The 15,098-nt window shown below is 52.4% G+C and overlaps 1 protein-coding gene across 1 annotated transcript in view; it reads right to left on the bottom strand.

Moving 5' to 3' along the window:
* Positions 1–583: 583 nt before the first annotated feature.
* The window catches only part of LOC134341169 (chemerin-like receptor 1), a 32,475-nt gene continuing 17,960 nt past the window's right edge, over positions 584–15,098 (bottom strand). Inside the window, exons 2-3 of the mRNA XM_063038967.1 lie at positions 10,220–10,263; positions 584–1,652 (exon numbers count right to left, since the gene is read on the bottom strand). Coding sequence (XP_062895037.1) covers positions 584–1,648 — 1,065 coding nt within the window. The 5' untranslated portion in view covers positions 1,649–1,652; positions 10,220–10,263. The remainder of the gene's footprint in view (positions 1,653–10,219; positions 10,264–15,098) is intronic.

Genomic DNA, 15,098 nt, shown 5'->3' with positions numbered 1-15,098 from the left:
TATGTGAGATAGATTGTGTGTATGTGAGAGGTTTTGTGTGTGCGAGACAGATTGTGTTTGTGTGTGTGAGAGATATGGTGTATGCATGGAATAGAATAGAGATGTGCCTTTGAGAGAAAGTTTGCCTGTGTTTGAGAGGCGTGTTGTGTCTGTGTGTGAGAGAGAGAGAGAGAGGAATTGTGTCTGTGTGTGTATGACAGAGAGAGAGACCCATCCTCCAGTGAAGTCTGTGCCTTTGAAGAGTGGTCAGATGGTGTTGTGGGTATGATGATAGGGGGGAGGCCTCATGATGAGGTGGGTTCCGACAATGAGGAGTGGTACGACAGTGGGGAGTGGTCAGATGTTGGAGAGGGGTCCAGCGATGATGTGGGCGTTCCGACCGAGGGGCGAGGTCTGACAATGGGGAGAGATCCAACGGTGAGGAGGGGTCAGTTGGTGGTGTGAAGTCCGACAGTGAGGGGGGGGGGTCAGAAATTCTGAAAGTGGCGCAAGGTCCAATGATGAGGACTGGTCTGATGGTGGAGCGGGACCTGACGGTGGGGAGAGGCCAGACGGAGGGAAGGGGTTCGACGCTGGGGAGGGGTCAGACAGTGACACTGGTTTCCCGGACCAGTGACATTGACCTGCTGTCCCTCCTACTGTAGCGGCTGGATCCAGACACCTCCCCTAGCGCTGCCCGCAGTGCTGCCTTCACCTCAAGGCCAATGTGGACCCTTCGGCCCATCGCGAAGTACAGGATGGGGTTCAGGCAGCTGTTGAAGTATGCCAGCGCAGAGGCCAGGGGCATTCCCAGTCTCAGGAAACTGGGGTGTGGGTGTTCAGGGTAGGCTAGTTCCAAAAGCTTGAGCACCTGCAGGGGGAGTAAGCAGAGGACAAAGGCCAAGACCACGGCAGCCATGACCTTGTAGGGCTTGCTGTGCCCAGGCCTCCCATGAATCCTGACCCTCAGCGCAACCAGGGTGTAAGAGGTGGCAATGATCAGAAACGGGATGAAGAATCCCAGGATGACCTGAGAGACCATCAAGCTAAGATATCTGGTCTGCAGCTCTTCAAATACTTCATGATGGTAGGTATCGTTTTCAGGGATCTTGTCCAGAAGGGCCTGCTCAGCAGTGTGAATCATGTTCAGGTAACAGAAGACGGTCTTCTGGTCGATATGTACATCCCGATAGATCCAGGTGGGGACAGACAGAACAGTGGCAGCCACCCAGGCGAGCAGCGAGGCTCGGCGAGCCAGTGGCAGTCCCCGGTGGTTCTGGGACCAGACAGGCCACAGGATGGAGTGGCAGCGGTCCAGGCTGACCAAGGTGACAGTGAAAGCGCTGGCATACATGCTGAGGACCGAGAGGAAGGTGTACGTCTTACAGAAGAAGCGACCGAAGGGCCAGTGGTGATTCATGGTGAGAGAGGTGATGTAGAACGGCAGTAGGAGGGTGAATGTGAAGTCGGCCACAGCCAAACTTAGGAACCAAACCGTGTTCACCGTGGCCCTCAGCTCCCGCATGCTCACATAGATGACCAGGCCATTGCCGAGTAGTCCCAAGATGCAGGTCAGGATGCTAACAATGAGGGTGAAGGTATTAAGAGGTGGCATGCAGGATGATGCTGGCCCATCATGGCTGACTGGTTCCTGGACAGTGACATTCATTCTGCTGGAGGGGAAGCAAGGAGAGAGGTCACTAGCAACTCTGAGACCACAAAGCATAGAGCAGAATCATTCGGCCCATCCAGTCTACTCTGCCATTCCGGCACGGTTGATTTAATTTCTCTCTCAACCCCATTTTCCTGCCTGTCTCCTGTAACTTACTGATTCATACTAATCAAGAACCTCTGCAAGTACACTCAATTACTTAGCCACCACAGCCATCGGTGGCAATGAATTCCTCAGACTCATCACTCCCTGGGTAAAGAAATTCCTCATCATCTTTGTTCCAATCCTTATATTTTGAGGCTGTGCCCTCTGGTCCTGGACTCTGCTACCACGGGAAGGAAGTATTCTCTCTACAACCACGATAGGTTTCAATGAGATCCCCCTCAATCTTCTAAACTTCAGTGTGTACAGGCCTAGGGCCATCAAACAGCTCTCATACATGAACCCTTAACCTTGGATTCATCCTCCAATGCCAGCACACAGGTGAGGGGACCCAAACTCAATTCTCCACGTGTGGTCTGACCAATGCCTTATAAAGCCTCTGCATTACATCCTTGTTCTTATAGTCTAGTCCTCCCGAAATGAATGCCAACATTGCATTTGTCTTCCTTACTACCAACTCAACCTGCAAGTTAACCTTCAGAGAAGTCTGCACAAGGGCTCCCAAGTTCCTTTGCACCTCTGATTTCGTAATTTTAGAAAGTAATCTATGCCTTTATTCCCTCTATCCAAGTGCATGACAATATACTCTATACTATATTCCGGCTGCCAATTCTTTGTGGAGTTGCCTAAAATTTGACACCGACTTTGTTTGCAACTCGGGATTTGTTACTCAATTAATATCACTGTGTGCACAGTACTGGGTCTGTGATTGGATCCCTGCACCAGCATCCCGACAGTACAATCTGACCAGAAAGGATCCAGCAGAACCTGATTGCCTGAGGGCTGCCCTGGAACAGGGAGTGATGCTGGGGAGACACCAGAACCAGCTGGACTCCCTGTTCAGGGCAGTGGAGTCGCTTTCTGCCAATGTAGCCAATCTTGTGGTCCAGACTCAGCCACTCCAGTTGTCCCAGAGCGCCCATCAACATTCTGCGATTGGCCCTCCCTCCGTGTTCTTGCATACTCCTCCCGTCCAAGAGCCCCGTCTGCCTCCTCCAGAAAATTACTCAGGTGAGCCCGGTACCTCCTGCTCTTTCCTTTCCCAGTGCACCATCATTTTTGAATTACAACCAACAACATGTCCGTCTGATCGAGCCAAGGTAGCCTACGTTATTACTGAACTGTCCGGTCGGGCGAGAGAATGGGGAACAGCCATCTGGGAGGCAGGCTTCCCTTTCTGCATTAGTTTTCAGTTATTTTCTGAGGAGATGAGAAAAGTGTTTGATCGCTCCAAACATGGGAGAGAGGCTGCCCGTGAAATACTGCACATGCACCAGGAGCGCAGATGTGTGTTGGATTACGCCATAGAGTTCCGGACCCTAGCCACCTCCAGCGGCTGGAACTCGGAGGCACAATACAATATCTTCCTGAACGGCCTCTCCGAAGACACAAAGGTGGGCTGGTCACCCAGGGCCTTCCTACCATCCTTGAAGCCCTGGTGGATTTGGCCATCCATACTGATGTTTGCTTTCAGCAGCGTCACAGAGGGAGGGGTTCCAGAGGGTCCCTGGGGGCACTGGGTGAGTTCCAAGCTCCTCGTTAGTCAACGTTGTCTTGCCGTTTGCCCCCATCTACAATTCCCATTCTAGAGCCTGAAGCTATGAAGGCTGACTGTGACTGCCTGACGCTGACTGAAAGACAAAGGAGAATCAGCACCCACTCCTGTCTGTACTGTGGCCAACCAGACCACTTCATCTCCACCTGCCCAGTAAAAGCCAGCGCTCACTAGTAGGACGAGGAGTACCAGTGAGTGTGACCTCTGTCCGTCCCTCCTCGACGCCACTCATTCTCATACCTGCTCCTCTGGAGTGGAGCGTCCAACGGCGAGCAGTCTCCGTCTTGGTCGATTCAGGTGTAGAGGGGTGTTTTATTGATTCCAGCTTGGCTGCCCGGTTGGGATTATCCACGTCTCCAGTCACCATTGATGGACAAGGCCTTGAATGGTCAAAAACTGGCTAACATCACCCATGTCACGGCCCCGGTTTATCCAGTAATCATCATGAATAGTTAACACTTTATGTTATTGACTCTCCTCAAGCTCCCATTGTCCTTAGTCATCCCTGGTTAATCAGACACAACCCCCACATTGACTGGCTCAGTCACAAGTTTGAGGGCTGGAGCCCATTCTGTCACCCCTTCCCACTGCTTCCGCCATGCTCAAATCCCCTTGTCTCCAAGCCCAGATCCCCCCGAGGAATTTCCAGACCTGGATACATGGACCTCAAGGCTGTGTTCAGCAAATCTTGGGCCATTTCCCTACTGCCTCATCGTCCATATGATTGCGCCATTGACCTCTTGCCTGACACATCTCCCCCAAGGGGCCACCTGTATTCCCTGTCCATACCTGAAACTGAAGCCATGAATAAGTACATTCAGGAGTCTCTGGCTGCAGGCATTATTCAGCCATCTTCCTCCCCTGCTGGTGCTGATTTTTTTTTGTTGAAAAGAAGGATGGCTCCTTGCATCCATGCATTGATTACCAAGGACTGAATGAAGACGTTGGTAATTACTGTTACCCTCTTCCACTCATGACCTTGGCATTTGAACTACTGCAAGGAGCCTCAGTTTTCACCAAGCTTGATCTCCGTAACGCCTATCATCTTGTCCACATCCGTGAAGGGGACGAGTGGAAGACAGTCTTCAACGCCACCTCAGGCCATTACGAGTATCTGGTCATGCCATTTGGTCTCGCCAATGCCCCTGATGGCTTCTGAGCCCGGGTAAATGACTTTCTCAGGGACATGCTGAACCAATTTGTTTTTGTGTATCTCAACATTTTGATTTTTTTTCTGAGTCTCTTGCTGAACACACAGTTCATGTGTGCAGAGTTCTCCAGCGCCTTCTGGAGAACCAGCTCTTTGTGAAGGCTGAGGAATGTGAGTTTCATCGCAATGCTGTCTCCTTCCTGGGGTATGTAATTTCAGGCGGTTCCATTCAGATGGACCAACAGAAGGTCAAGGCGGTGGTCGAATGGCCCCAACCCTTGACTCATCGGGAGTTGCAACGCTTCTTGGGCTTTGCTAACTTCTATCGCCGCTTCATCAGAAATTACAGTACACTGGCTGCACCACTCACTGCTTTTATCTCATTGTTTGTCAGATTCTCCCGGTCCCCTGCTGCTGAAAAAGCATTCTCTGACCTGAAGGAATGTTTCACCTCTGCCCCCATCCTGATTCAACCCGACATCGACCGGCAGTTCATTGTGGAGATGGATGCATCTGATATTGGTGTAGGAGCTGTTCTCTCCCAAGGTACACCCCTGAACCCACCTTCTCTCACCTCCTCACTCCCACAGAGCAGAATTACAATGTCGGAAACCAGGATCTGCTGGCTGTGAAGCTGGCTCTGGAGGAGTGGAGGCATTGGCTGGAGGGAGCCAAGGTGCCATTCTTAGTCTGGACTGATCACAAGAATCTGGAATATATCCGTACGGCCAAGTGTTTCAACTCCCATCAAGCTCGTTGGTCCCTGTTTTTCTCAAGATTCAATTTTACTCTGTTCTTCCACCCCGCTTCCAAGAATGGAAAACCTGATGCCTTCTTCCTGAAGATTTCCTTCCTCTCAGACCCCTGAGGTCCCCGATGTCATCCTCCCTGCTCACAGTCTCGTGGGTGCAGTGTAATGGGACATTGAATCCATTGTGCAAGCTGCTCAACAGAGCGAGGCAGCCCCTAGTCAATGCCCCACTAACCGTGTTTATGTTCCCAGCTCTGTCAGCTCACAGGTATTGCAGTGGGGTCATTCCTCCTGGTTATCCTGTCACACTGGAACCAAGTGTACTCAGGCCTTCATCAGTCCGCGGTTCTGGTGACCCTCCATGGGAGATGACATCCGTAACTTTGTCTCAACCTGCTCGGTCTGTGCTCAAGGCAAGAACTCTAACCGGTCACCCGCTGGTCTGTTACAACCCCTGTCTATCCCCAAGAGACCTTGGTCCCACATTGCCCTTGGTTTTGTCACCGGTATTCCCCCATCAGATGTTAATACCACCATTCTCACAGTAATTGATAGTTTCTCCAAGTCTATACACTTCATTCCTTTACCTAAACTCCCCTCGGCCAAAGAAACAGCCAATTTACTAGTACCGCATCTTTTTAAGTTGCATGGTTTACCTGTAGATGTGTCAGACAGGGACTCTCAATTCACATCCAACCTCTGGAGGGCATTCTATAATTTTCTGGGTGCCTGAGTCTGTCTTCAGGATTCCACCCTCAGACCGAGCGGGCCAACCAACAGCTAGAGACAGTATTGCAGTATCTGGTCTCCCAGAACCCCTCTGCATGGAGTCAGCAGCTACCCTGGGCCGAGTACACCATTAACTCTCATCCATCCTCATCCTCCGGTCTGTCCCCCTTCGAGTGCTGCCTTGGCTAACAACATCCACTGTTTCCTGCCCAGGAGGAGGAGCTTGGCGTTCCATCTGCCGAGGCATTCATCCGCCATTGTCAGCAGACGTGGAGGCCCACTCGCACTGCCCTTCTCCGTGCCTCTGCCAGGATCAAGCGTCAAGCTGACCATCATCGCTCTGAGGCCCCACATTACCGCCAGGGACAGCGTGTGCGGCTTTCAATCCAAGACCTGCCCCTTAAGGTGGATTTCTGCAAGCTCGCCCCTCGCTTCACTGGCCTCTTTCCAATAGCTAAAGTCATCAGCCCTGCTGCCGTCCGTCTCAAGCTCCCCTCCACTGTCCGCCGCATTCATCCCACCTTCCATGTGACCGGATCAAGCCTTTCATGAGCCGCCCCCTGTGTCCTGTCCCCAGACAACCCCCCACCCCACGGGTCATCAACAGGTCAGGTGCGTCAATGCTGAATGTTCACCACTAGGACCGTGGCCTCCAGTGCCTTGGACTGGGACTGGGAGGGCTACGGTCCTGAGGAGAGGTGCTGGGTCCCCACCTGTAACATCCTGGACCCCTCTCTCATCAGGAACTTTCATCGCCAGCACCCAGCTCCACCTGGAGGTGTCTGTAGAGGTGGAGACTCTGAAGTCAGCTGGAAGAAGGTTTTATGTTCTGATGAACCAAAATTGAGCTTTTTGGCCACCAGACTAAACGCTATGTTTGGCATAAACCAAACACCGCACATGATCAAAAGCACACCACCCCTACCGTGAAGCATAGTGGTGTGCTGTGGGGTTGTTTCACTGCAGCAGCCCCAGAAGGCTTGTGAAGATGGGGTAAAATAAATGCAGGGAAATCCTGATGCCGTATACAAGAGAACTGTGACTTGGGAGAAGATTTGCTCTCTAGCAAGACGATGACCTACACAAAAATGGCTTAAAAACAACAAAGTGGCCAAGTCAGAGTTCAGACCTCAATCCAAATGAGAATTTGTGGCTGGACTGGAAAAGGGCTGTTCATTCACAATCCCCATGCAATCTGAAAGAGTGAGCAGTTTTGTAAAGATGAATGGGGGGAAATTGCAGTGTCCAAATGTGCAAAGCTGATAGAGACCTGTCCACACAGACTGAAGGGTGTAATTGCTGCCAAAGGTGCATCTACTAAATACTGAGTTGAAGGGAGTGAATACTTATGCAATCAATTATTTTGTATTTTATATTTGTAATTCATTTAAATCACTTGGTAAAGATCTGTTTTCTCTTAAATCCACTGTGATTCAACGTTGTAAAACAATAAAACATGAAAACTTCCGGGGGGGGGGGTGAATACTTTTTATAGGCACTGTAGAAGGTGATTTGTGAAGCCGGATGGGTTGGGAAGATAAACCTCTGAGGAGGAAAGATAGAAGAGAGTGGACTATGGGAAGGAGGAAGGGACACAGAGGGTGGTGAGAAGAGGTACAAGGCCAGAGTGGGGAATAGAGGAAGAGGGGAGGGAGAGGGAATTTTTTTACTGGAAGAAATCAATATCCACACCATCAGGTCAGACAGAATATAAGGTGTTGCTCCTCCACCCTGAGGGTAGCTTCACCTTGGCACAAGAGGAGGTCATAGACTGGAATGTTGGAACCAGAATGGAAATTGGAATTAAAATGTTTGGACGCCAGCAAGTTCTGCCTTTGGCAGATGGAGCAGAGGTGTTCGATGAAGCGGTCCCCCTATTTGCGATAGTTCTCAGACTAATGCAGGGGAGGCTTCATTGGAAGCAGCAGGCACAACAGATGACCATAGTAGATTCACAGGTGAAGTGTTGCCTCACCTGAGAGGTCTGTTTGGAAATGAGGAGGCAGGTGCAGCACTCTGGCCATAAGCAGGGATAAGTACCGGCAGGCAGATTAGTGGGGAAGGATGAATGGACAAGAGAATCACGGAGGGAGTGATGCCAGAGAACAGCGGAGAGGGTGTGGTGAGGTAAAGATACGTTTGGTGGTGTGATCCCTTTGGAGAGAGTGGACTTGCGGAGGATGATGTGCTAGATTTGGAGGCTCATTGGGGGGTAGGTAAGGACAAGAGGATCTCTATCACTGTAAAGATGGTGGGAAGATGAGGTGAGCGCAGTTATGCTGGAAGTGGAGAGATGTGGGTGGGGGAAGCATCAATGGTGGAGGAAGAGAAACCCTTTCTTTCTTTGTAGAAGGAGGACATCGCTGATGTCCTGGAAAGGAAAGCCTCATCCTGGGAACAGTTGTGGCAGAGACGAAGGAACTGAGAAAAGGGAACAGCATTTTTACAGGAGACAGGGTGGGAAGAGGTAAAGTTAAGATAACTGTGGGAAATGGTAGGTTTATAAAGATGTCAGTTGACAGTTTGTCTCCAAGGATTCAAATCTAGATTGAGAAAGGGATGGGAGGTGTCAGAAATAGGGCTAGTGAACTTGAGGGTAATGTGGAAGTTAGAGGCAAAGCTGATGAAATTGCTAACTACCACATTCTTGCAACAGTTGGTGATCTCTCCACAAATGTTTTCATTTAAATCCCGTGGAATGCTGGGTTGTTTATTTTATTAACGTTTTCAAACTTTGTTTATTCCTCAGTTCACCAATGATGCCTCTGCAATCTGTCCTCACAGAGCACTGCTGTCACATTTCCCTGGCTAGTTATAAACGCCACTCTCCTCCTTTAATCGCTCTCGCTCTGTCACCTCTAAAGCAACAGAACCCAGAACACTGAGCTGCCAGTCCAGCAGCCAAGTCTCACTAATGGCTACAATATCATAATTCCACGCCCTGAGCTCCTCTGCCTTTCCTACAATACTCCTTGCATTGAGATATACACCAGTCAGAACATTAGTCCCACCATGCTCAACCTTTTGGATCCTGAATTTGTCAGATAACAACATCTGTCTCCTCAGCCACTCTACTATCAGTTCTGGCACTCTGGTTCCTGGCCCCCTGCATCCCGAACCACCCCGTTCCCACACACAGCACTAGCAGACCTTCCCATTTGTACATTGTACTAGTCCTCCTCCAGTCTCTTCTGTACAGGTCCCACCTACCCTGGAAGAGAACCCCATGATACAAAATTCTGAAGGACTCCCTTCTACAACAAGTCCTTAGTCACATGTTAAGCTGCTTGACCTTCCTATTTCTGGCCTCACTGTCACGGGGCACAATTAGCAATCCTGAGATCACAACCCTTAACTTAGCACCTAACTTCCTGAACACACTTTGCAGAACCTCATCCCTCTTCCTACATATGTCATTGGTACCTACATGGACCGCAACCTCTGGCTGCTGACCGTCCCAATTAAGAATTCTGCTGACTCAATCTAAGACATCCTGGACCCTGGTACCTAGGAGGCAACATACCATTAGGAAATCTCATTCTCATCCACAGAACTTCCTTTCTGTTCCCTGATTAACAAATCCACCAGTTGCCTTTTCTCTCTTCTTCCCTTCTGAGCCTGAGGATCAGACTTCCCTCTTCTAGGTCATTCCTGCAACAGCCCCCCGCCCCACTGACAGTATCCAAAGTAGTACATGTTGTTGAGGGGGATGGCTGGAGGTATCCTGCACTGGCTGTTCAACTCCTTTCCCCATCCCGACTGTCACCAGTTTCCCGTGTCCTGTAAATCACCACCTCTGCCTCCCAAGTGATCCAGCTCCAGCTCCTTAACATGGAGTGTTAGAAGCTGCGGCTGAGTTGACTTCTTGTGGGTGTAGCCTTCAGGGATATTGGAGGTCTCCCTGCAAGAGGAACATTCAACTATCCTACATGGCATTTCTACTGTCTTAACTGTGCAATTATGAAGGAAACAACAAATAAACTGAAAAAAATCTACCTACAGCTACCTTCTCTCATTCTAGCATTTCCTTGCTGAAGCTTCAAGCCTCAAGCCCCAAAATTTCCATTCTAACACTGTCCTCTCCAAGAAAGGCTGCTCTGCTCACCCCTGCCTTGTTTTAATTTGCAATTGCACCTGCTAATGAATCCGGACCTCCAACGGGCTGCTATTCAAACACCAAAACTCCCACAAAGCACAGCATTTTAAAGCACCAACACCAACCTGATGAATCACTTCTTCTCTCAGTCCTGACCTCCGATTGGCCGCTGTTCAAACAATAGAGAAATTAGAGAAAGTAAGAAGTTGCTAACATTTTCCCAGGGTCAGAATGTCCAGTGCCAGTGGACAGGTATGAAAGAAGATGTATCAGGCATACTATTGACCTAGGGAGTGGTGATAGGGGAAGCTATGATAGAGGTGATCAGACAGACATGTGCATATACAGGGAATAGAGGAAAGAGGACATGGGCAGGCAGAAGGGACGTGGTTTATTTTGGCTTGGTGTTAAGCACGTACATTATCAGCTGAAGGGCCTGTTACTATGTAGCACTGTTCTGTGCTCTATGCCAACGGGAGTGAGGGGTTATTGGGGTCCACAGCACTCCATCCTCATCCCTCCCACAGCACTCCCTCCTTATCCCTCCCACAGAACTCTCTCCTCATCCCTCCCACAGTACTCCCTCCTCATCCCTCCCACAGCACTCCCTCCTCACAACCCATCCCACAGCACTCCCTCCTCACCAAACCTCCCACAGCAGTCCCTCAGCATTCCTCCCTCAGCACTCCCTCCTCATCCCTCTCACCGAAATCCCTCCTCACCAACCCTCCCACAGCACTCTCTCATCATTCCCAAAGCACTCCCTCCTTATCCCTCCCACAGAAATCGCTCCTCATCCCTCCCACAGCAGTCCCTCCTCACCAACCCTCCCACAGCACTTCCTCCTCATCCCTCCCACAGCACTCCCTCCTTATCCCTCCCACAGAACTCGCTCCTCATCCCTCCCACAGAACTCCCTCCTCACCAACCCTCCCACAGAACTCGCTCCTCATCCCTCCCACAGAATTCCCTTCTCATCACTCCCACAGCACTCCCTACTCATCCCTCCCACAGAACTCCCTCCTCACCAACTCTCCCACAGCAGTCCCTCCTCATTCCTCTCATAACACTCCCTCCTCATCCCTCCCACAGAACTCCTTCCTCACCAACCCTCCCATAGCACTCCCTCCTCATTCCTCCCACAGAACTACCTCCTCACCAACCGTCCCACAGCAGTCCCTCCTCATTCTTCCCATAGCACTCCCTCATCCCTCCCACAGAACTCCCTCCTCAGCGAACCTCCCACAGCAGTCCCTCCTCATTCCTCCCATAGTACTCCCTCCTCATCCCTCCCACAGCACTCCCTCCTCATCACTCCCACAGAACTCCCTCCTCACCGACCCTCCCACAGCACTCCCTTCTCATTCCTCCCATAGCACTCCCTCTTCATCCTGCCCACAGAACTCCCTCCTCATCCCTCTCACTGAAATCCCTCCTCACCAACCCTCCCACAGCACTCTCTCCTCATAATTCCCACAGCACTCCCTCCTTATCCCTCCCACAGAAATCGTTCCTCATCCCTCCCACAGCAGTCCCTCCTCACAAACCCTCCCACAGCACTGCCTCCTCATCCCTCCTACATATATCTCTCCTCATCCCTCCCAAAGCACTCCCTCGACATCATCCCTCCCACACTTCCACCTCACCAACCCTCCCAAAGCTCTCCCTCCTCATCACCCCTCCCACAACACTCCCTCCTCACCAACCATATAACAGCACTCCCTCCTTATCCTTCCCACAGAACTCCCTCTTCAACCCTCCCACAGAACTCCCTTCTCATCCCTCCCACAGCACTCCCTCCTCATCCCTCCCACAGAACTCCCTCCTCATCCCTCCCACAGAACTCACTTCTCATCCCTCCCACAGAACTCCCTACTCATCCCTCCCACAGAACTCCCTCCTCACCAACCCTCCCACAGCAGTCCCTCCTCATTCCTCCCATATCACTCCCTCCTCATCCCTCCCACAGAACTCCCTCCTCACCAACCCTCCCACAGCTCTCCCTCCTCATTCCTCCCATAACACTCCCTCCTCATCCTGCCAACAGAACTTCCTCCTCATCCCTCTCACCGAACTCCCTCCTCACCAACCCTCCCACAGCAGTCCCTCCTCATTCCTCCCATAACACTCCCTCCTCATCCCTCCCACAGAACTCCCTCCTCACCAACCCTCCCACAGCACTCCCTCCTCATTCCTCCCATAACACTCCCTCCTCATCCTGCCCACAGAACTCCCTCCTCATCCCTCTCACCGAACTCCCTCCTCATCAACCCTCCGACAGCACTCCCTTCTCATCCCTCCCACAGAAATCCATTCTCATCCCTCCCACAGCACTCGCTCCTCACCAACCCTCCCAGAGAACTCCCTCCTCACCAAACCTCCCACAGCACTCCCTCCTCATCCCTCCCACAGAACTCCCTCCTCAGCGAACCTCCCACAGTCCCTCCTCATTCCTCCCATAGTACTCCCTCCTCATCCCTCCCACAGCACTCCCTCCTCATCCCTCCCACAAAACTCCCTCCTCACCGACCCTCCCACAGCACTCCCTGCTCATTCCTCCCATAGCACTCCCTCCTCATCCTGCCCACAGAACTCCCTCCTCATCCCTCTCACTGAAATCCCTCCTCACCGACCCTCTCACAGCACTCCCTTCTCATTCCTCCCATAGCACTCCCACCTCATCCTGCCCACAGAACTCCCTCCTCATCCCTCTCACTGAAATCCCTCCTCACCAACCCTCCCACAGCACTCTCTCCTAATAATTCCCACAGCACTCCCTCCTTATCCCTCCCACAGAAATCGCTCCTCATGCCTCCCACAGCAGTCCCTCCTCACCAACCCTCCCACAGCATTTCCTCCTCATCCCTCAACAGCACTAGCTCCTCATCCCTCCCACAGCACTAGCTCCTCATCCCTCAACAGCACTAGCTCCTCATCCCTCCCACAGCACTCCCTCCTTACCAACCCGATCACAGCACTCCCTCCTTATCCCTCCCTCAGAACTCCCTCCTCATCCCTCCCACAGAACTCCATTCTCATCCCTCCCACAGCAGTCCCTCCTCATACCTCCCATAACACTCCCTCCTCATCCCTCCCACAGAACTCCCTCCTCACCAACCCTCCCACAGCACTCCCTCCTCATTCCTCCCATAACACTCCCTCTTCATCCTGCCCACAGAACTCCCTCCTCATCCCTCTCACCGAACTCCCTCCTCACCAACCCTCCGACAGCACTCCATCCTCATCCCTCCCACAGAACTCCCTTCTCATCCCTCCCACAGAAATCCATTCTCATTCCTCCCACAGCACTCGCTCCTCACCAACCCTCCCAGAGAACTCCATCCTCACCAAACCTCCCACAGCACTCCCTCCTCATCCCTCCCACAGAATACCACCCTCACCAGCCCTCCCACAGAACTCCCTCCTCATCCTTCCCACAGAACTCCCTCTCATCCCTCCCACAGCACTCCCTCCTCAGCACCATCCCACAGCACTCCCTCCTCACGAACTCTCCCAGAGAACTCCCTCCTCACCAACCCTCCCACTGCAGTCCCACCTCATTCCTCCCATAGCATTCTCTCCTCATCCCTCCCACAGAACTCCCTCCTCATCCTTCCCACAACACTCCCTCCTCACCAACCCTCCCACAGCACTCCCTCCTTATCCCTCCCGCAGAACCCCCTCCTCATCCCTCCCACAGAACTCCCTTCTCATACCTCCCACAGCACTCCCTCCTCATCCCACCCACAGAACTACCTCCTCACCTACCGTCCCACAGCAGTCCCTCCTCATTCCTCCCATAGCACTCTCTCCTCATCCCTCCCACAGAACTCCCTCCTCACCAACTCTCGCACAGCACTCCCTCCTCATCCCTCACACAGAACTCCCTCCTCATCCCTCTCACCGAACTCCCTCCTCATCCCTCCCACAGAGCTCCCTCCTCACCAACCCTCCCACAGCACTCCCTCCTCATTCCCCCCATAGCACTCCCTCCTCATCCCTCCCACAGAACTCCCTCCTCATCCTTCCCACAGCAATCCCTCCTCACCAACCCTCCCACAGCACTGCCTCCTCATCCCTCCCACATATATCTCTCCTCATCCCTCCCAAAGCACTCCCTCGACATCATCCCTCCCACACTTCCTCCTCACCAACCCTCCCAAAGCTCTCCCTCCTCATCACCCCTCCCACAACACTCCCTCCTCACCAACCATATAACAGCACTCCCTCCTTATCCTTCCCACAGAACTCCCTCTTCAACCCTCCCACAGAACTCCCTCCTCATCCCTCCCACAGAACTCCCTTCTCATCCCTCCCACAGCACTCCCTCCTTACCAACCCGATAACAGCACTCCCTCCTTATCCCTCCCACAGAACTCCCTCCTCATCCCTCCCACAGAACTCCCTACTCATCCCTCCCACAGAACTCCCTCCTCACCAACCCTCCCACAGCAGTCCCTCCTCATTCCTCCCATATCACTCCCTCCTCATCCCTCCCACAGAATTCCCTCCTCACCAACCCTCCCACAGCTCTCCCTCCTCATTCCTCCCATAACACTCCCTCCTCATCCTGCCCACAGAACTTCCTCCTCATCCCTCTCACCGAACTCCCTCCTCACCAACCCTCTGACAGCACTCGCTCCTCATCCCTCCCACAGAACTCCCTTCTCATCCCTCCCACAGAACTCCCTTCTCATCCCTCCCACAGAAATCCATTCTCATCCCTCCCACAGCACTCGCTCCTCACCAACCCTCGCAGAGAACTCCCTCCTCATCCCTCCCACAGATATCTCTCCTCATCCCTCCCAAAGCACTCCCTCCACATCATCCCTCCCACAACACTCCCTCCTCACCAACCCTCCCAAAGCTCTCCCTCCTCATCACCCCTCCCACAACACTCCCTCCTCACCAACCATATAACAGCACTCCCTCCTTATCCTTCCCCAGAGCTCCCTCTTCAACCCTCCCACAGAACTCCCTTCTCATCCCTCCCACAGCACTCCC

The sequence above is a fragment of the Mobula hypostoma genome (genome assembly GCF_963921235.1).
Source record: "Mobula hypostoma chromosome 8 unlocalized genomic scaffold, sMobHyp1.1 SUPER_8_unloc_13, whole genome shotgun sequence".
NCBI classification, from domain to species: Eukaryota; Metazoa; Chordata; class Chondrichthyes; order Myliobatiformes; family Myliobatidae; genus Mobula; species Mobula hypostoma.
Note: the sequence above shows the minus strand (reverse complement) of the source record. Positions and strands in the feature narration are given on the sequence as shown.